Source organism: Paralichthys olivaceus, chromosome 6, assembly GCF_024713975.1.
Source record: "Paralichthys olivaceus isolate ysfri-2021 chromosome 6, ASM2471397v2, whole genome shotgun sequence".
Lineage (NCBI taxonomy): Eukaryota > Metazoa > Chordata > Actinopteri > Pleuronectiformes > Paralichthyidae > Paralichthys > Paralichthys olivaceus.
In genome coordinates, this window is record NC_091098.1 from 18,376,285 (window position 1) to 18,399,616 (window position 23,332).

The 23,332-nt window shown below is 38.4% G+C and overlaps 1 protein-coding gene across 1 annotated transcript in view; it reads right to left on the reverse strand.

The window, feature by feature from the left end:
- Positions 1 to 23,332, reverse strand: part of opn7b (opsin 7, group member b) — a 362,302-nt gene that overhangs the window by 324,976 nt on the left and 13,994 nt on the right. The window contains exons 2-4 of the mRNA XM_069527034.1: positions 3,880 to 3,967; positions 3,634 to 3,796; positions 1,538 to 1,665 (exon numbers count right to left, since the gene is read on the reverse strand). Coding sequence (XP_069383135.1) covers positions 1,538 to 1,665; positions 3,634 to 3,796; positions 3,880 to 3,967 — 379 coding nt within the window. The remainder of the gene's footprint in view (positions 1 to 1,537; positions 1,666 to 3,633; positions 3,797 to 3,879; positions 3,968 to 23,332) is intronic.

Below are 23,332 nucleotides of genomic sequence, written 5' to 3' on the forward strand. Positions count from 1 at the left end.
CGTATGCACCTAAAATAGCAAGTGTGAATATGGAAGCACACATTCAAATGACAAGCGTAAATGGATCCAGAGACATCCTTGACTTGTTGTATATTGATCTAGCTGGGTTTTCTTCTCCTGAGCTCTGATGATGGATTTGTTAACATCACTCTTTCACCTAGACATCACTCTACACAGCTGCCACATGACACTTTGAAAAAGAAAACATGAACATAGAACTAAATAGTAACTTCTGTATTTCATGTTGAAAACATTGTAATGGCTGACAACTTCATACATCTGTTAGCACCGAATGGGATAATAATAGGATAATACTTCGCTTAAACAACAACAATGCCATGCACAGATTGTAAGTGAGACACTGAAGTTACTCACACTAGTTTAAGGTATCTGCATAACAAACAATTTACTTTAATGTTATTAACTAATCAACTACACTGTAAGTCCCCCTATACTGAGCATTGATTAGCAGTATTTAAATATTAAATAAATGGTTAATGACCCACTATAAATTAGTTGTATGAAGATATAGTTTTTATTTATTTGTCAGCAATTGTAATTCATCCTGAGGTCAATCATGAACAGTAAAATACAGTTGTAATAAAATAAAATATCTTAATTTGAGATTTTATAATTGCTGATGAAAACTTAAAATACCCTTACAACCACATTGTGCTGTAAGGCAATGGTTGTCAAATGGCGGCATGCAGGTCGAAACTGGCCGACCAGCACCATCTGGCATAAAAAAGTTTTTTAAATTTATTTTATTCATGTGAATCACAAGATTCATAGGTGACAATGAGTGGTGCGGAAAAATAAGACCAGCTATATAAATCATTCAACGTATATACACACATGAACAGTGAGAAAGCAATCTCAGTTTCGTTTGATGAAAAGGGTGTGTTTGAATACTGCTTTTAAATTCATAATATTTGGTCTGAAAGTAAATGTAAATAAAACTGATTGTTTTATGTGTTTGATTCACTTTCACTGTGGTCTTAAGTAAAATGAACACAATTTTAAATTCATCAGTAATTACTGACAGTGTGGATGGATTCAGAACATGCACAGTTCATTGTTCAAGTCCAATAATTGGATGGTTTGTGAGCTTTTCAAACTAAACAGATGCAGGGAAATACATTACAAATGTAGAAAGAACAGTAAAAGGGCCTTGAAAACATTTCCCTATTTGCATATCGTTTTGTGAAAAAGGTTTAAAACACGGCTTTGAACATTAACACTACAGCAGCATGGTCATATTTTTCTTTGAAACAAGCTCTTGAATCCTGGCATTGCTGCTTTATTATTTATCTCTTTAGATTCAAGGTTTTTGGCTCGGAGGGCAAGAAAGAAAAGACTCATCTGTATGGTGATCAATATGGTAAAAAAAGCCTTCTAGCATCAGTATCAATAAATGAATCACACTGTGTGACTCTTTAAGTGAACTCTTCTGCTTAAGATAATGAGTTGAAATAATGTGATGATGGTTGATATATATGCAATGCTGGAGTAAAGCATTAAAATGGGCTTGTCTTACCATAGTTTGGGCAACAGACCTTGAGCCAGCAGACACAGGAGAGAACTGTGAGGTTGGTCAGACTGCACAGGCCAAACAACACACCACAGAAGGCATAGATAATACAGACTGTTTTATTAAACAGCCACCTGATCGGAGAGAGAAACAGAAGAGGACATTTGTTATTGACTGTTTTCTTGATATTATGCCAAGATTTCTCTTCCCTTTGCAACTTCCCTCTGATGAATCACACAATTCATACCCAGTAGATCATGGGTGGGGAACAATTTTCCTATTGGGGTCATCTGTAGTTTGTACTTGTTTTTGTGTCTCTGTCCTCATTTTTATGTTGTACAATATTTTGTGGTTAATTAAACGTGAAAGCTTATTACATCACACAGCCAAAAATGTTTTTACCCATTCTTATTTTTCCAGTTTAAAGAAAGTACTAATCATTATGTGGCAGTCAGTGTTGATATCGATAATGTTGATATACAAACAAATGTAAGGACTCTGAAATGTGTAAAAATGTTTGGTTCATTATGAAACTGTAGTGGGTCAGGGGATGTCAGTTGAGGAGGTGGCCCTGGACATGTTTGCATCTGGTGAAAAGAATGTGGCTACGTGCGATTCTAGACCATCTACAACTGTGCTCTGAGTGAACAGATGTCAAGGTACATTAAGGATTAATTATTTAGATGCATTCACACGTGTTAGAGTTGACCACTGAATGGGATCAAAGTCTCTCTTCGACTTGTGAAAGCTGTAAACTTCTTCAAAGAAAATTAATTGTATTCCACCACATTTGTCCTTACAACTCATCCATGTAGTTTCATGCTTCCATCAGTAAGGACACTTGAGATGGCATTTTAAATATCTGTGACTCTGTCCCTGCAAACTAAGTTCACTGGCTTGTCTTGTTTTGGACAGAGTGACATTCTGCATCTACTTTTCATTCTCGACAGTCGCCATGATGCTTGTCAGTGATAACACGTAACAGCTATGTCACACAGCCAGAAGGGGCCACCCTGAAGGAAAAGTTAGTCAACTATGTTTCTTATTTTTTTAAAACACATAAAATATAATTACCATAATAATTCACTTTAATGAGATTTTTTTTTTCTGAATCACTTTTTTTTTCTTGGTCAATTGTCTTGCGGGTTGGATTAAATTGTCTTGTAGGTAGTGTAAAGTCCAGAGGCCGGCAGTTCCCCACCCCTGCAGTAGATGAAGCAGGCAATATATTTTCTGGGCTTCTCTTGGGTCATTGCTCACTCCAGTGAGCAGTGATGCATTTTGATGCAATCATGGCACATATGACAGCTATTTGGCGCACATGCTCAGGGGATTAGAGGAGCAAGCAGTAAAAGCTGGGGGAAGCAGCGGGAGACGTATTAGAGAGTGCCATGAATTGCAACCTTTCATGAACCATTTTCTTATTGTTTTTTTTCCTGCATTTTACCATGAAAGGTAAAATTTACAGATTTGTGTTACCCCTTTTTAAAAAATGAATACAGTCATCAAGGGTGTTTTAATAATACTTATATCATGTTAGCAAATGCATTACAGCATTACAGTCCTGAGGAGAGATTTTACCACGGACTAATGTCTCTTGGGTTCATATTAACTTTAACATTATCACTGTAACAGAGGAGGTGGAGACACTTTCTTCACGCTTGAGATGACGGCTGCAGTTGCCTATCAACTTTATCTACAAAGTAGGACAGGTTTTATGAAGCGACTACTTGAAGGCAAAAAAAGCAGAAAGTTTACAAATCACTTGCTGCTGCTTGTAAAGCTTGAATCAGCTATAATAGACATTTCCCTGAAAACAATGTAGTTTCAGCTTTAAAAAAGATTTTACTGTTTAATGATTCATTCTCACCACTCTCATAGCGTCATATTCGGCCATAGCAGGCAACCATTATTAAGCATTATAGGATTTATAAACTGTGAGGAGAAGTCTTCCTGTCCCCTGTAGTAATTTTTCCATCTTTCATCGGGAATTTATTGATTGGGAAGATGACATAATGACAGAGTAGACGAAGAGAGAGAGAGAGAGAGAGAGAGAGAGGAAAGAGAGAGTGAAAGAGGTGGAGACCTGACTTGTCACTCACATGTGTGCATAGGCCGAGGGGATCGCCAGTGGAAACAGGGTCACGGTCATGCCCAGGTCACTGATGGCCAAGTTAACCACAAAGAACTCTGCAGGCTTCAGGGAGGACTTTTTTCTATAGGCCACAAACAGCAGGATCCCATTTCCTAGCACCGACAGCACACCTGGGGACAGAGTGACAGGATTTATTAGGGTGTGAGCACATTCATACAGTTGCAAACTGAGGGAAGAGAAACAATTCACTCACCAAAGATGATGTAGATAGTCCCCATGAGGAAGTCATTGTCTTTGGATATGTTGGACACGAGCAGAAAGGTTTCTGAGGCATTTCCCATCTAGAGACAAAATGGAAAAACAGAGAAAAAGACAGGGTGTAAGAGAAGGGGAGAAGAATCTTTAAACTTGTATTTTCACCTTCAGGCAATTTACAAGGGAAAAACAACTTCCTTATACATTTATGTCTTCATACCTAACACCTTAGCACAAAATGACTTGTCGGTCAGCTACTGTTAAAATGCCCTGAAACCATTTTAGCTCCATTTCCCCCCTTTAATGCCCCACTTTAATATTTTTTTGAAGAGGAGGTCAAACCAGATTCATTCAGTCTCGCAAAGCTTCTTAATGGTTCATATTATTTGTACAACATATATGATTTCACATATATCTCTGACCACCACTTTAAAACTAGAAAAAAAAACACATTACATAGTACGGAGACATGTTTTTACATCAGTGTGAGCATGAAGGTGTATTTTTTTCTCCCTTTTATCATTTGTCGGCTATTTCCTCCAATTTTCCGTAAGCGGTGTTTTAACAAACCATGAAGGACACTTACTACATCTCCACCTCCTCGTCCTTTTCTGTGTATAAATTCAATACAGACCTTCAAAATCTCCACTGACCAAACTTTGCAGTTTAGCGGCATATCATGCATTCACGCTGTATATTCTTCACATGCTCTGTGTGTATGTGTATCTGTATGTGTGTCATCACCACAGTATTAAAACATACAAATGGCAAATTATTTGAAAATTAAAATGTGGCCAGGGTGTTTTTCTGTGGCAAAGATGAACATGAAAAGGTATTTACTGAACGACTTCAACTGTACTGACAAATTAAAGGGTATCAAGTACAACAAAGGAAGGAGTCATGTTAAATATTAATTTAAACAGTGGAGCTGCTCATACTTAAATCGCTGGAAATCCACATTCACTCAGGAGACTCATCTTCCAACACAACCAGAGGTAAGGAAATTATTTAAAGGTTATTTTATGCAGCCTTTCTATTACAATTTTATTGTGGCCCTGCAGCACATGATGTATGCAAATACAATCTTGCACAATTGTATTGACTTTGTATTTTATGTGCGCACAATACACAACAGAATCATCGACAGGCCTCTCAATACTTTGTTCATTAATTATAACCACCTATTACTTATAATCCAATTATATCAAACAGCTATTATTTTAGATATAATTAAATTATTAGTTATGTCTCCATTTGACTGAGTTATAATTTGTGCTTGGTGCAAGTCTACATTTGTTTTTCAGTGTCCCGGAACATGTCTCATCTTGTGATGTTACAGAATGTTTCCTCCCCTTTCTCTTTCACAAAAGTTCCCATAGATGTTAACAGTGGTTGAGGTCTGGTGACTGTGGAGAGAACGGATTGGACGCAACGATGCTTTATTGAGCCCTGAGGGGAGCTTAAGATGTCACACCAGCAGACAAGAACATAAATAAGTTCCACAAAGGGATGAAGGATACAGTTGTTCTACGCAAAGTAGAAGTGCACACAAGTAAGTACTGTAGTAATGAAAGTGTCAATATTGTGACGAAAGCCGACATAACTAACTGGTCAACAATGGTTTTATGAGTTAATTAGATAAAATGTATTAATTATGGTGGGTCAGTAAACAGACATATGTATGAGTACAATAATAACATTTTATATAATATGTGTATGTATATATGTGTGCATGTATGAAGTAGTTATTTTAACAATTACTTGTCCTCTGCCCAAGTTGACAAATATCCCAGCACCTTGTTTGAGCAGCCAAATGGTTTCCCACAGACGCTTGATGCAAAATTGTTGACCGGGGCGACATCCAAGCTGATATGACTCTTATTGGCACTTATGTCTGAGATCCATGAGAGCCATGCTTGAGGGTCCACATTGCACTTGCCATGCCCAGATCAATGCCAGTGGTTATCTGAGTGCTCAGGGCTATAACACTCAAACTGGGAGACTGACTCCAGAATATTCTAAGAAAAACATCCAAGAGCACAGGCTGATAGGAACAGATCAGATAATGTGCAGAACCATCAGGCTCTCAGGCCTCTGGTAGAGACCCGGAGCTTGAAGGGGGAAACACGAGACCGCAGAAAATTGTGCTTTCTTTTTTTAAAGTGACAGATGTTTGGATTTCTTGCCAAACACAAAACGAGACATTCAAGAGGCGGATTTGGATCTGGATTCAGATTGGATAAAAGGCAATTTAACCCTATCCCTTATCCACACTCCAGTTAATCTTCACACGATGAATGCCTCCTGTCTTTGACTCTTATTGCCCTTGTGAATGGAGATGAGCAGTGTGATAAAACCAAAGACCATCTGTACCCGCCTCGTAATGCAGGCAGCGTGTCCCGGGCCTCATAAATATAAACATACTTTTAAAAAAGCCTGTAAACTCCCTTCAAATTTCTGAACAATCATTTGGGAGATTCAGGCTTTTTAAGTGACCGTGACACATTGTTGTATTCCAGTGATCTTGTGTAAACTTAGAGGAACATCTGTCAAAAACAAATTGACCTGCCTGTCTGATTAGATTACCGCTCACTTCCCCTTCTCCCGTCTGCTCTCCTCTCAGCAGTGTCAGGAAAACAAGGGGCAAGAGTGGAATAACTGTCTGAGAGGATGAAGTCAAGAGAGAGACACTTAAAAAAAATGAGAGAGGCACAGGAGGGAGGGAGAGACAGGGTGAGAGGGAGGAATCCCTGCTCACCCCCCATCACTTTGAGAGGGAAAGAAAGTGCCATAAACAGTGAGTAAAAAAGTGATAAAGTGACTGTCAGACTGTAGCTGAATGGTGGAATTGGGGATAATCATTGTAGACGATGCCTGTGACAACTTAAGCCTTGCTGTAATACATCTCCGAAATGAGTCCACACACACACAGACATACATACTGTACAAACAGAGAGAGACAGGGAGTGTGAGGAAGGTGGAGGAGGCAGTCGTAATAGAACGAGAGGACAAGGGAGGACAAGTGCAGGATGAGAGAAATCCCATAACTGGAACTGTCAGAAGTTCAGGGACTGAAAGCTAAATAAGGGAGATTAGCTGTAACACAAATGGGACCATGGATCAATATTAGAATTCAGTGATACTGCAAACACCACTGTGCACACACATCCTTTAAAACCCTTGTTATATGTAATGTTGGCTTCAAATGATCTCAAACATCAAAATAATATCTTTCAAGCTTATAATTACTGCTTTAATGTTTTTTCCAAGGCTTCCATCCAAATTAATGTGTTTTCGATAAAATCTCCATCCTCACAAGCCTTTTAACTCCACATCAGTAATAATCTCAATCCATAATAACACACCTGAATATGCATATCAAATGACCATTCACGCCCCAGTTGGCATCTTACTACCAGAAAATACTGCGAAAAGAAAAAGTGTCAAACAGATTTCTTATCTTGGTCCTCTAAGTGGAACTGTTACTGAAAGTAAATGTTGCATTTATCGCTGGTAGTCCAGTCGTGAATCATGCAGGAAGTGAATGCGGGATACTGCATCGTGGAGCCAAATTGGTTTCCAAACTTGTCAGTTATCTGCACTAAACTTAAACGTCTGGATGATAAAACCACTGTATTGATGCTGAAGATCGATGTAGGCCTACTTTTTCCTCCACTCAGTATGGTGCAGTTCAGTTGGCTGAGTTTGTAGATATGTTTCAAACATAACTTTCCTCTTTATGTCTATGACAAACATCTCCTGCCACAACCAGTCACCAGGAGGCCAGGTATACAGTTATTTGCTGCCAAGTTTGTTGTTTTCACCCTATATTTCTATATATTTGTACACCTGTATATAAATATATCTTGGAAAGAGGAGCATCTTACAATTTCATTGTACCTGAGGATGATGACAATAAAGACCTCTTGAATCTTGGCTTCAGGACACAACCTGGTTCTAAACCAGCGTGATGAGAGAGCTGGAGTTTCATTGTACTGACATGAGTCAGATTAAGAATCTCATTTAGGATTTATCTCTTATCCAACGCTATTCTTCAGTGATGTATGCCAAAACAGTGTAAGTAATTAAATGTTGTAATGTCCCTTGATCATCCAATTAATTTCCACAAGGCATCACTTTTTAGCCCCAGACATAAAGGCATTATTCATTCTAATTATTGTGTATGTCTCTCTCCTTTTATACTATGCTGTTACCCATCAGGAACATCATTAACTGAGTCTGTTACATACACATTGACAGGAGAGAAAATAATTGAGGCAAATGCTTTTTTTTTTCAGTGAACTAAAAAGATTAAAGAAACAATCATTAAGGGAGCATCTTAAGTAGCTGTGCAGAAATACAGTGGGAGCTGATAATTATAAATGAGCAGGGTTACCTTAAAACTGTACAGAACTGACAGGCAGCCTCAGTGTCATGGCTGTCTTGATGCGATGCCAAGTACCACTACCAGAGTCTTTTTGAACTACTGAGCGAGAGCTAACCTGGGAGCATGAGTCTAACATGGATAATGGGCAGATTGTAAACCTTTTTCTCAGAGATTCCAGAGCCAAGCAATATCCAGATGGGAAGGAGGTGAAAGAGCCAAGTGAGAGAGACGTAAGAGGGGCTGATGGGCTTGAGTATAGTTAGCTTCTCATGTTGTCCTCATGCATTTAAGATGTCCATATCAATGTTTTTGTAATAGATAAAGAAAGTTCACCTCTCTTGAAACAACAGTAAACTACAAATGGTTGTGATAAATTTGCTGTGTCTTTATTTTGGCATTTAGTGTGTTGCTTCATAAATCACATGAAAATCTAAATTTATATTTACTCATACGTCAGTTTTATATATTTACCATATAATACATATGTAAACATTGCTTTCTCTGGTGACGAAAAAACAAAAGCCCCTAGTTTCCTCTGTTGTGGAGGTCATGTTTTTGTCTATGTTTGTTTATCTGTCAGTGATTTGGTTGAAGGATGCAGTAGCAGTCAGGAAATATTTTGGGTGTTTTCCAACATTTCAACAATCCAAGAATCATTCATTGATTTTAATGAGAAAAATCACATGTTTAGTGGACTGATATTCATGAGAGTGTGCCATATGGTTCAGATCCAAATGAAAATATCTAGTGAATTCAAATGCGGTTTCATGAGGAGACTGTTGGGCCTTGGTGGAGGTGTGGGCTCTCTGAGTGCCATTCTCGTTTTAAATTAAACAATGGCAGAATAAAACAACATTTTACAGGGTCGGTCAAATTCCAAGTAGAAAGATATCCTATCAACAATTTTGATGAAATCACTGAAAACTCGGATGAGTCCTGGAATGTGAGCTGACAATCGCTGGTTCTCTCTGACATTTAACAATCGCTATGATTGATACACCCTCTGTAAAAATAATGTCAAGGTGATGCTCTGTCATTCTTATGGGCACCTAAATGCAGAAAAAAGTCAAGCTGTATGCATGGCATGCACCAAGCATACATTTTGCAGCAGAGTCATGCTTGACACTGATTCTGACTGCATATGACTTCCTGCCAGCCAGATGGAAGGTCATGTTCTCTCTCCCCTCTAGCTTTCCTACATTGATCCCTCCTCATACACTTGTCATCCATCCATTTAACCATCATCCCCTCATTCAATCTACATACTGACTCCAGTGCATGCAAATTACATGTGTTGCAGTTGTCTCTTGTATTCCCCATACGCCCTGTCCTCCATCATTCATACATCCATTTGTCCACTCTGTTGCATCTGACAAATGCCTCCCAGACAGCACACCGCTCAAACATTTACATTCTGTCTCGGTGCACAGTTTGTATTCAACATCACAAGCAAGTCAAATCACTCATCCCTCACTTTTCCATCTGTTCACCTCAAGTCCAGTAGATAATCGCTACTCAAGCTGCAAAAGTTTCCAGTATCTCAGAAGGGGATTTGTCTTTGTGATGAACAGACACATGACATGTAGATGTATGTGTTTCAAAGTAATCAGGTTATACCCGGCCTCATTCCTCAAATAATAAGAAAAAAGTCTGAGTTTCACTTTGAGAAGTTTGAAGAAAATCTAATCATCATTCATTTTGTTGAGTTAAAGACGACAGACATTCTGCCTATTCATCGCTATTGTGTCTGCTTTATCCTCCTCAATTTATATTCAGCTCATGCTTTACTGGTAGGAAGCATTTATATTGTACATATGGATAACTTCCAAATTTAACTAGAATTTCACTAAACCAGTGCAGTTTTAATCGCCAAACATTTTTTTTCCAGACTTATATGAACCTTAAACATAATGTTTGAGTTCAAGTGACAACTGGTCAAACAGTGACTAAATTCGCAAAAGGCAGACTGAAGAGTTTAAAGTCACCAAAACTGTTTTAATAAGCCACCTTGACCTTTGACCACCCAGACCTAATCAATTATTCTTTGAGTCTAAGTGAACATTTGTACCAAATTTGAAAAGAGACTCTAAAATAATTTTTATGGTACCGCGTTCACAAAGCAAGAAATGGTTTTGTGAGATCCCAATGACCTTGGCCTTTGACTTAGTAGTGTACCAAAATCTAATCAGTTCACCTTTGAGTCACATTTATGCCAGATTTTAAGATATTCACTGAAGGCATTTTTAAGATATTGTGTTCACAAGTGTCCTATGGGATGAATGGACAACCCGAGAACATAATGCCTCAGGCTACTGGATGTTGCCAGCATGGAAGCATAAACATGTTATTTTAAATATGCATTGAATGGCATATGAAGGAGGCAAACTGTTTTGGTTTGATGGGCAATTCTCCAGCCAACCACCTGTGGTGTTTGATAGATAGGAAACCTCAAACCTGAATCGTATTACATGCTGAATAAACTCACTCAGAGAAGCACAGATAAATCTGTCACAGATCGAGATCTCACAAAACAAGAAATCTGTGTTTTTATAATTTATAAAGATGTGGAGTTTTACAATATCATATTTTACAGTTTATCACAGACATCATCCCGATCATCACCATGGATGAAATAGGACAACTCTCTGTTCTAAATACGAATCTGAAACCACCTTTTTTAAGAACATCATTATCTTCACTTACTTCAGTTTGCGAATAATGCACTTCCCACATTGTATCACACATCATTTAAGAAGTCGTGATTTACAGGAATTGCTCTCCTCTCATAGCAATGTGTCGGTTATTTCTTGTATCCAATTAGAGTGTGTAAGTTGTCATGTTTGTTGCTGTTCCTCAAAGCTGAGCCTGAGCCTCTGGGCTTGTTGCTTTGAACTCTGGGAAGTTGTAAACCATAATGAGTGTCTCTAGTTTCTCTGATTAAGTTCTGCATTCAAACATTGAAGTCAGCATCATGCAGATTTTTTAAAATCCCGTCAACAACAGTAAACATGCTGCCAGATGGGCTGCGATAAGATGGAGTGTTGAGAGAAACTTTACGATTGATTGAGGAGCAATGTCTTACTCTCGTCTCTGGTAAAAAACGTTTTCTTCATCTCTGCTCACACACATGTCTTGTTTACATCCTGCTGTGTTGTCATAGGGTGCTGGAGCCCAACTGTTAATCACCATAGTGACATGAGTAGGAAAACCAAAGGATTCCCTCGCATTTATACTCAATGTTACACAAATGTTGTTTTATCCAACACTGCTTTCAGATTCATAATTTCCTCCGATAAGGCCAATTTGTGTTCACAACCTTCGGAGATGTGTTTAGCGTCATGCAGCTTTTCACATAGCGATGGTTGGAGAGTCTATTTTTAAAAAGACATCATAGCGTTGTTACACTGTAAAACATTGTTGCTGCTGTTTGGTCAGATCTTACTAGTCACACATTATATCAAAGGTTGAATCACTTAAGATGGGCATTCTCTGTACAATTTAAGACAAGTTATTCCAACTGTACGAGTAAATCGTCTGCAATGCAAAACCAAATCTCACAATTTATGTGCTCATGCTGTACTGTCCGATCTTCAAGTCACAACCCAAATTCATTTTTTTAACATCTGTGTATCTGTAGACCCCTTAATGAATAAAGTCTGAGTGACTTTGCTTTCAGGAAGTCATATGATCGTCTGACAGGCGGTCGGGAGCATCTGATCGCTCCCATTCACTGTATACTGCACAAAAACCACACCACTACACAACAAAGTTAAAATGTGTTCCAACTCCAAAATGTGTTCAGAATTGGGGTCAAAATGGACTCAAATTGTACAGAGTACACTCACATGAGATATTACTGCAACATCATTAATGTGTATGTATGAGTCTCCTGTGGGAATGTCTCTGTGTCAGTGGCAAATTACAACCATTTATCAGTCAAATTCAGGAGCAATGTGATGAAAATGACTGTAGTAGAAAATATCGCCCTCTCGTCTGTTCGGACGTTTCTTAATAGGTGACTCATGGTAAGTGCTCACCCCATGCAAGTTAATCTGACTCCTCCATGCCCCGTCTGAGAGCTCCCACGCTATCAGAAAGCTCAGGGTGGAAAACAATGAGATCCACTCGTTAACCCAGACCCTTGCTGTCTCCACAGGACCTGCTTGCTGCAGACTGCAGGATACCTGGCAGAGACAGATGGAGGCACTGATACGTGTTGGCACCAAAGTAGCCCAAAGATACTGTGTGTGTGTGTGTGTGTGTGTGTGTGTGTGTGTGTGTGTGTGTGTGTGTGTGTGTGTGTGTGTGTGTGTGTGTGTGTGTGTGTGTTGCTCTATCACTATTTGTTATGACAGCACTGTAGAATTAACTCCTCATGGTTGATATGCACTTGTCAAAATCTCCCTCCACCCACAAACAATACATTTTGCATGCTGTAGTTTCAATTGAATGTTTGACCTTAGTTTTGCAGAACTGAAAGAATTGACTGTTTTGATTCACGCACAAAATCTGAGATGCGACGCGCACACACAAACACAAGAATGATTTGTGCCATCACCACTTGTTTGGAAAAAACTGTTGTTTTCCAATACTGAAGCCTGCAGAACACCAACACTGAAAGTGGACTTTTCTCGAAGTAGGAGGCTTTTCTTGTCTCCAGATGTTTCAACTAAAGACAAACAATATGTATATGCTCAAACATTCTGTTTTTTTCAATTAAGGGGGAAAAGATAAATGTAGTTTTTCTGAATTTGAATTTGTGGAAAAACAATATCAAACTGAAAGTATTTTTTCAAAGCAGATCATCTTTAGATAAGTTGAACCTATATGGCAGGGAGGTCTGTCAAATCATTTATAGAATGAACAACTCTCAAAATGAAACTGCTGTTTCATTTCCCTCAAATAAAGATGATCATGTATCAGAATCTACTTCCTCCTAATTCCCACGTGTTCATCCTCTTGACAAATACCATGTTTTTATAGAAAGTACAGTTGAGGCAGAAGGAGTACAGACTGCAGCAAACTGGAGCCTCAGCTGTTTCATTGTAACTGCCTGTTCTCCCTTCCTGATGGAGTTTCTGGCATCAGATGAGTTTTACCTTTCTTACAGCTGAAACACAGTCACACGATCTCAGGTGGACTTATAAGGTTGTGTCACTGGAGTGGACGTCATGCCAGAAACCAGCTGCTGTGGCACAAAGCCTAACCTGAGTGTTTGTTTGGGTTTCATCCTCAGTAATCTCTTACTTACCACTGTTGAATTACATTTGCAAATGGCCAAAACATACATGCATCCGCAGGAGCCAGCAAGAGCAGCAGTGCAAGCGGAGAATGAGGCACGACTGCAGCAAGGTTAGTATTGGTGATTTGAACAGTCCCACATATAGGCCCTGCTCAGACCAGACATTAACACCGGTCTCCAGTGATCAGATCATAACTGGACAGCTCTGAGTACATCCATTCGCACCTGTTGTCTCAAGTGACCACTTCCCCTGCTCTATATGTGTGTGTGTGTGAGAATACCATGACTACTTGGACCCACTGCCCGTGTCAAATTAACCAGAAAAAGCAAAGCTGAATGTCTTATACTGTGTTTTTGTGTCCTTTATGGTCAGGCTGCAGCATGACACACACATAGACACACACACTATATTATATGACTACAACTCTGCCTTACCGCTGCAACCTCGACATTAGCCCCATACACACATTCAAGCACCTGACATGCATGGGAAAGGATCTCACTTCCCCTGCTCTATATATATGTGTGTCTGTGCGAGAGGCTGAGCGAATCAATGAGCTGTGCACAGCAGTTAAAGTGAAATAGGGTTTTAGTCATTTGAAACAGTAAGAGTTAATGTTGTTGTTAGTGGCCACATATAAATCAGTGTATGAGAAACAGTGACTGGAAAAACTGTTTTCTGTACATTATGAAACTGTGGTGGCTCAGAGGACATCAGCTGAGTCATTTAATGTGGCCCAGGATGCATTTGTGTTCACAGTTAAAAAAGAGGTCCTGTTCAGACCTGGTATTAACACCCATCTTGATCCAATTACAAGTGGCAGTGGCTCCTAACTTGACTGTATGTAAACAACATTGACACAGAAGGACGAGCTTGGCAAGTTCAAAACTTGGAGAGTGAGCCAAGAAAGGGAGGGACTCACACACACATGCATGCTGTGAAATAGGAGAGGCATATTTACAATATTGTAAAAAGATTGAGTCGCCTCTCTTCCACTCCTTAGGATGTGTACATCTGAAGCATCCATCATCCTCTCTTTGAAATTTAAGGTTAATAAAAAGAATGACTTGTTATAATCAAAAGCTATATAAACATTAATTCAGTTCTCGTCACTTGGAGGGATTCGCAGTGGGATCTGAGGGGACTTTGTTCATCATGTTTTCTTGTCATGAGCTTTGTACTGCTCAGTGTAGAAATAAAAATGGCATCAGTCGTCAGGCTCATTTGACCCCACCATATGTTATGGTAAACTACACTAGCATGATTAGATTTCATGCCATTCAGCATGGATGGATCACTTATGTAATAGATATTGAAAGTATATATTAAATGTCTCGTAAATCTTCTTAAAGTTATTACCCGGATACTCATGGGACCAGGACAGAGTGACATTCTCATCAGAGGAGGATTAATAGCTTGTTTCAAATAATCCAACTCCATCATTAACATAATAAAAATCCCTGGTTCATCGCAGCTGAGACCTTCACAACTCCAGGGCGTACACTTTCCCATAAGGCAACTATGAAGCTTGCAGGCATAGCTGAAACTAATGAATTGCAGCAAGGTGCCTCTTGCTCCTTATTAAATTTAAAACAGTGACCAGCAAGACGATATTGATCAATTTAATACAGAGAAAGAATATAAATGTCACTGACAAGGCTTGTGATCTTACATCTAAGCACAGACTGCAGGCAAGTTTGATTTGTTTCTAAAATTAGATCTTTAGGACAGACTCTCGGTTCTGTAATTTGCAAGTGATCAGATGTATGTGTACAGACATCCCCTGCCTATCTGCACATTGCTATAGTTACATTGTAGGCATCTCTAACTATGTAGCTGCTGTTACTCTGGATTTGATGTTGTTGTTTTCTGAATGACTTCAAATGCAACAGAATCACATTTCAAACCACCTCCCTATATGGTTTGGACTAAATTTACCAAAATTACCAAAATTTCGTGTGTGTTTGTGTGTGTGAGTGTGGTGGGTGTGTGTCCAGACTTTCTAAAATCCATGTGGATACCTTCTGAACATGTAAAAAAATTAAAGTGTCAGTATATTATATTCATTATATATTATATTAACAATATATTTTCATTTGAGGTAGATGCCAATAAATAGAACAGACATCTCGAGTGTGATGCAATGTGGCTCCTTGGTGAGTTTCAGTCAAACAAATGATGTGGTGATAATCAATTTTTTTGATTGATTTCCTGAATTTTTTGTAGCTTAATCGATTTGTTCTTGGTTCCATTTCAGAAAATAATCACATAAATGTCAGTTTTGTGAAGCAGAAAGTTACGTGATCCAAAAACCCAAACCTGAAGATAATAGATTTACAGTGATAGAAAAAACATTCAAAAATAGCAAATGCATCTTTTTTATAAATTATGCTTGACAAATTATGTCACCAGCTAGCACACACTAGCACACACTAACACACACACACATTGATTAACTAGGCAGTGAACCTGTGCTGCCCCTGACGAAAGCGAGGATGAAACAGCAGACATATATCGAGATGGAACAAACCACGTAAATGTCACGTCATTCAAAACAAGTGCCTCTTTTGTGAGAACTGTTTATCTTAACAATCTCTCTAAAGAACTGACTGACCTCCACAACAGTAAAACACTGATTAGTCTTTCTGCTGACATGGTAACACAAGAGAATGAATCACTGCGTAAGACCGATCCTCTGCTCGGAATTTTTCCAAGTACTTTGTGTCTCCAATACACTACATTAACATTTTAAAACGCTGTGTTTTAAAAATCATCCCATTTTTTTCATGCATGGGTGGACTTTTATTCAATTTGTTGTACGCATTTCTTTTGATGCTCAATTTAGAGAACAAGCTATGACACCGTTAAAAATCTAATTTTAAAAAAAGGGAAACAGGAGGGATAAACATCTGATTACACTAAACTTATGCGTCAACTTTAATTTGATTGTGTAACTCACAGCAGACAGTTTTTCAGTGTTGATTTAGTTTTGTGCCTGCAGCCATTCTGTCTCTAACTACGCCCACTGTGAGCACTACATTCACTTTACATTAATTCCCACATTATGCTCCTCACCCCTTGTGCATCTTTTACACCTTATTAATCACTGTCATACAAAGTAAAAGGGTTTTTGCTGTGGAATACCAATTAATTAATTAAATTGAGCTTGATGATAGTTAAAAGAATTCATTCCAGAAATAACAAATATGCTTCAATATTTTCATGTATAAAAAATAACAAAGAAAAAATTTAAAGTACTTTTAACATTTTCCGTCATGCTTGTGACATGGTTCAAAACATGACACCTGCATCTGCGGAATCATTTCATGTGTGACTGTTAATGTTCTTAGCCTGTGTCTTTTTTGTTGTATTGTCTGTTGCTAAATGTTGTTTTTACTGATGTAAGGTGAATTTATTTTGTTTGCTGATGCATTTCTTGTGTTGTGTTGTCCTTGCAACAGAGAGCTTCCCTCAACGGCCTTTCCCTGTTGAAATAAAATAAAGAATAAAAAAAAAACTCCTTACTTGGAGTTATGTGATTATTCATGTGCATTGCCTGATGCAGGTTTAAGACAATCTCCAGCAATGCAGTGAGTGCCCCCTGCCACCCTCCCACTCCAAGCGCAGCTCACAGCTTGCTGGGTCACTGAGATGATGCTGCGCCACAGGGAACCCCTCAGCACTGCATCAAGCCTGTCAGCTTTAATTTATGAAGGGTAACTTACGTTACAGCACATAAATGTGTCCGTTTAAATTCATGACTCTGCTGGCACACAAAGATGCTTGATAATCTGCAATGCATGTGTGTGTGTTGTATGTTGTACAGTACATGCCAGTGACAGATAGGAGATATTAGGTTATTTCTGAAATGTTCTGTACACACTACAACCTATCTTATGTTGTAGATTTCATTTCCATACCTGCTCTCTCCTTTTGCTCTACTTTCAGTGCCTCCACAAAGGGCACAAACAGAACAAAAAAAACAAGAACATTTCTCTCTATCTGGATTCCCATGCTCTCTATGATGATGTTAGCACGTTGATGTTTTAGCACACAATCGAAAAGATGGACAATGCGTCTACACTTCTCCCAGTAACCAGAAATCAGGCTAAAATATTTCCAATTTGAACTCTGCAATGTTGTGCAGAAAACCTTATTTGAAGCCAGACTGTGCTGCTGTGTCAATCATGACATTTCAACCCAAAAAACGAATCAAAAACCTTTTTACCTTTTTACATCAGAACTAAAATGACAGAAACGTATCTGTAGAAGGTGATTTATCTGTGTCTTTGAATGTGCGTTTGCATTTGTCTGTGTTTCTGCTTCTGTGCTTTGTTTTGGCGTTGGTGTTTGGGGATTTAGGCTTTCAGATTTCTGCCATGAAGCTGTTGCATAAAAGGAAAACAAGTGGTGGCATTTTGAGACTGAGAGAGGATTGAATCTGAGCTGATGTTTTATTCAGAGCCGTGGAACGGAGCATGTGGAGGGGAAAACAGCTCTACACAAAAATGGGGCTGACAGAGGAGTTCAAGTTTGATTCTAACCATAAGTGATGATTTATCTGGGCTGAGTGTTATTTCTGTGTGTTACCTGCTGCCAGCCCAGAGGATAGACCAAAGCCATTTTAAGACATGTACTAAGTAAAAATTGGGTCTGGACCTTTCCTGAGGTTTCCTTTCTCACATGGACAACACAGCAGGAGATTCTCCGCTCAGGTGCATTCACAACAGGAACAAATTCTGCACAGCATTCAGGTGAGGGGTGGAGCAGCAGACAGGACGTAACATATTAATTCTGCTGCAGAGATCACATGTTTTCATTACCAGCACATCGCCAGTGTCAACTCTTATCACACAAACTCTCCTGGCATCTTCATCAAAGTCTTCACAGCATTTTTTTTGCTTGTTGGGTTTTTTTTCTCCAGTGTTTTTTGTCTGTCATGTGTTAGATATGTCAACAACCTGCTCATGTTGAATCCTGCAGAGGATCTCCTGCTACGTTCTCGCATCAGCTGGCGGACTTTACTGTATATCAGGGGGCCAGGTGCAAAAATTCAGCAGAAACTCCTGAGTTCAGGGCATGTCTGAAAGTAGCTTATGTCGGCTTCTCCCCGGTTTCTATCACTTCACACCCTAAATTGATGGTGGATGATTCATAAGTATGGTCAGCAAAATACCAGCATTTGTGAAAATCATAGAGTGGATTGGAGATCTCTCATTTTAACCAACTCCTGCTGGTTATATGACGTTACAGGTTCCTTAACAGCTCAACTGTAGGTTATCTTTTTCAATTCTGGCTAAAGTGAAAGGTTTGGCTGTTTTCTGGTTAATGTTCTCTTTGCTGCTGGTGTCTGAATTCAGCCAAATAATGTTTATGAGTGAAACAACATATGACGCTGTAACAACGGTGTACGACCAGTGGACTGTGTCTTTTTATAGTTTAACAGGGATATCAGTCATATCGTCATTATTATCTATTGTTATAATATTCAATAAGGGATTGAAAAAGGATTCAGTTCCTGCAAAGAGCAAAATTAAATGTCACCCAGTGGAGCACATTCTTCTGCCAAGGTCCATTTGTATAATGATCTGCACCAAATTTCACACACTCATAACTCATAGTTGCCTAAAATGCCAGATTTTTTTTTCACCAATAGAGAATATGATATATTGTAAAAATGTTAAAGGAAGTGAACATTTCTGGATCTGCCCCCTGATCTAGATCAACGCCAAAGTTTAATGGGTTCTACCCTGACTCACTCACATCCTTCCAGCAAGTTTCGTAGAAATACGCTCAGATGTCGTTTTCTGGTCCTTTGTTAATACAAACAAATGGGTGAAAACCTTCTTGAATGTGGTAATTAAACACTTTTGTAGAATAAGGCTGCAGGCTGCAGACTGCAGCCGCTGAGCATCTTGTGAGAAGAAAATGTATCAATCATCTGATTAGCATCTAAAAGATAAAAATACTTCAATCACCAAATAAGAACACCTCAGATAAAGCAAATCAAGATAAAGAGCAATTCAACCACATCCATTTCAATCATGTAAAATGAGTCTATAAAAACGACAAATTCTGAGCTAACCTTCATATTATACAATCAGCTGTCAATCACTCTGTTTTAGCCACTAGTATTAAAAAGGGTACGAATCCCAGGAGACACAATGAGAGGACTATCATTCACTCTCTGCTCATTTTTCTCTTCCACATTCCATCTCACTTAGCACTCAGGGTCATTGTCTTCATATGCCACCATTAGTCAAGCACCTAGACCCAGGGGTGGGGAATGTCCAGCCTGCAGACTGAATTAAACTTGATCACCGGACAAGTCAAAGGAGCAAGAAATAATGTTAAAATCATCTCATGACAGCAATTCATTTATATGTGATAATGCAAATAACCTAAAACAGTAGAGTAACGTTTCATGTAGCCTGAGGAAAAAGACAGGAATCATCTTCTTATTATCCTAAATCCTCTCTGTGTGAGAGAGAGAGATGCAAACTCTCCAAATACTCTACAGACACCCCCTTGTTCCACTGCCTTTACATAGTTCAAAACTGAACCAAAATAGTTAACAGATAGTATAGTATCTAATATAGGTGTGACATGGAACACAACAGAGCTGGATCGCCTTTACAGATAAATCAATCCAGCTCTTCCACTTGGACTTGATTTTCTCTATTTATCTATATTTAAAATGAACACAAAGAATAAGGAGAAGCCAACACACAACATAAATCTTAAAAAGAACACAAACACTGTCGCTGTTGTGTCAGGGGAGGGCCAGGGGGTCATGCTGACGGGCTAGATGGTGGAAATCGAACAATTACGATCAATTCATTCTTCCAATCCCATGGACCGCACAAGGAATGAAGCATTACGCTCTGCACGAGGATGTCCTTGAGAGCGAGTCAACACAATGCATACAGTGGAGCCTCTGCTCCTCTTTCAACAGTAAACACTTAAGAACTTTTACATAAGACGACAGCCTTGTGTAAGACTGAAGTCTAAAGAATAAAGTGCTTCACACACCATCAATAGAAAAAGCTATGGTAGTAGTAAAACCGGCACTAAATCTTGTGTTAATAAAGCTTTAAACAGTAACATTTGAAACCGCAGACTACAGCATGAGTCATTGAGGATTATTATGATATTAGGTACAATGCTGACTTCTGACTGAAATATAGAAGTGAACTAATTTACTCTTTATTAATAAACTGCATGAAACACAGTGGAACATTCAACTCATCTCCTTATATTAGCTTTCATATATTGTACAATTAACTAAATGTTATATGAAATATTTAAATTTGTTTAAATGAACATATCTGCTCACAAAATAATTTGCTAATAAAATACAGATTTAAATATGTAACTAATCTGCATCAGAAATATGGATCTGAATAATCCAATAATAAAAACTTAAAGGTCCAGTGTGTAAGATTTAGGTGAATTGTATGAATTGTAGTTTTCTTTACCCCAGAAAATACTTTATATTTACATCGAGGGGACCCTCTCTACGGAGGCCGCCATGTTTTTTACAGTCGTCCAGACTGGACAAACTAAACACCTTTTGAGTTTTTATGACAACTGAAGCTACCACAGTTTCTTTTTCATGTGTTCATGTGCACAATATCCAGAAATTAAGCTGAAATACAAACATCATCTGAAAAACAGAAGAGCGAGGTCCAAAAGTGATTCAGTCTCAGATGCCAATCATGTTGTCTCACCCCGATTATATAGCATCAAATAAATAATTAAAACCAAAATTAGCAGAACAATTTAAATAAGTAATGAACTAAAACGTCAGAAATTTGACTTTTGCATCTAACATGGATGAGGTGGACTTTATAACCAATAATGTTATTTTACCAAATTTCATAAATCTAGGTGAAATGCACGATGAGAGCTACTTGTTTAAGTTTGAAATGGGCACTAGCAAGACATTTTGTCCGTCTCAAATTTCCGAACAACCCCATCAAATTACACATTTTAGTCCTTCTGAGGTGTGGGTAACATTTACTGAGTTTTCAAACATGCTAGGCCACTCAAAAACAGCTTCTTGTTGCATGTTTAATGTGCTGCCATAGCAATATGTTTCTTATCATCAAGGTCTTCGGACTGTGCCGACCAGCTGAGACACATCTGTTGAACCGGATACCGGAGAATATGTCATACTAAGAAATTGTTATGACTGCCTGGATTGGTTCCAGTCCCACAGTGCAGCCCTCTGGGGATAAAGATGTTGGATAAAGGAATAAATTAGGTTAGAGGTTTACATTAAAGTAAGTTTGTTCCCTCTGATAATTTTGTAATAAAATTGTAATTGGAGCGCTCAGTTATAATAAGAAAGCAGTCTTTCATTTTTACTTGTCAAGACAGCACTGTTTAGATATCTGTCCTTGATACAGGCCATCACTATGATAGCCCTGAGTTTATGGGGGGGGGCGGAGGATATAAAATGGGTAATTGAACTGCTTCCCTTGGTTCTCATTCATTTAAGACAGAGTTTTTGCTGTGTGTGAGCTAATGAGCTCTATGGTGCTTATTTTCTGGATAAAAAAAAAAAGAAGCTAATTCCATTCATCTCAAACAGAGACACAGCAGAATTATGTTTATGTGGACTGACTGAATAAACATCACAGCTAGTAGTGAGCATGTGTGTTGTAGACCTCAGTGGCTTCTCATAGCGTAGCTAATTTCAGGTCTGTAGTAATGAGTCTGTCAAACTGTAACGTGTCACATAGTTTGAAAGCGGGAACTTCTAGACATCAAATCAAAGCTGCTGAACAAATCGAAGGTTTGGTGGAGGAAAGCAGGACTCCATAATGTTGGCAAAAAATATAGTGTATTTGGCTAAATAATAATATAAAAAGGGTAAGAGTGAACAGTCAGCTATGAGCTAAATCTGCATGCTGATATGCTGACAATTGTTAGTTAGCATGTTGCCTTAGCATGCTAACATTTGCAAATTGAACACAAGGTTAAGCTTTGTGAACTTTTCCCTTTTTATTATCTGACTACGGCAACAACATCATGAGAGTTCAGTTTTGCTGATATTCAGTCATAAATTGATTATTATTATTATTTGATAATTCTGATGATAGTGCTTTATGCTACTAGCAATATTGAAAATACAAAAGTGGGTGACTCAAGGACACATAGCCAAATTTCTCTGAAAAACAAATATAGGTTGAGGATATTTTTTTTTAATATTTTCCAAATCCCTTGTGATCACAACATACATTTTTTGCTAAAACCATAGACTGAACCCCAGAGGTCTGACTTCAGTCTCATTTATAGAATGTATATAAAGATGTCTTCTTCCTAACGACGTACTGTATGCACCAATTGAATTCTCCAGATCAACATCAGGCCTGATGCTGTTTCTTACTGAAGAGACTAAATCTAATATGGGTTAATCATGTTTATTTACAGAAACAAAGGATTACATTGTGCGCCTGATTGTTTTTTTCATTTCAGAATCTTATTTACAATGCCTGTTGGATGGGCTACAGAGACTAATTAAGAGCATCAGGTTTGATGCTGACCTTTTTAAATGGACTGGGAACAGCTTGTTATGACCAACCTACATTTATATACAATCTCTTTATCAACAGCATCACTGTAAAATTAATTCTTTAATCATTACATGTATTTCCCATAGTTTGAATCGCCAATGGGATCCTGTTTCCTTACATCTGCTTTGCTTGCTTAAATCAACTGTTCTGATCCACAAGCCTACAGTGGTCGACAGTAGTCCACAGCTGCTACAGTACATGAATATTGCTGGAAACCTGATCTGAAACACACTGGTAGTA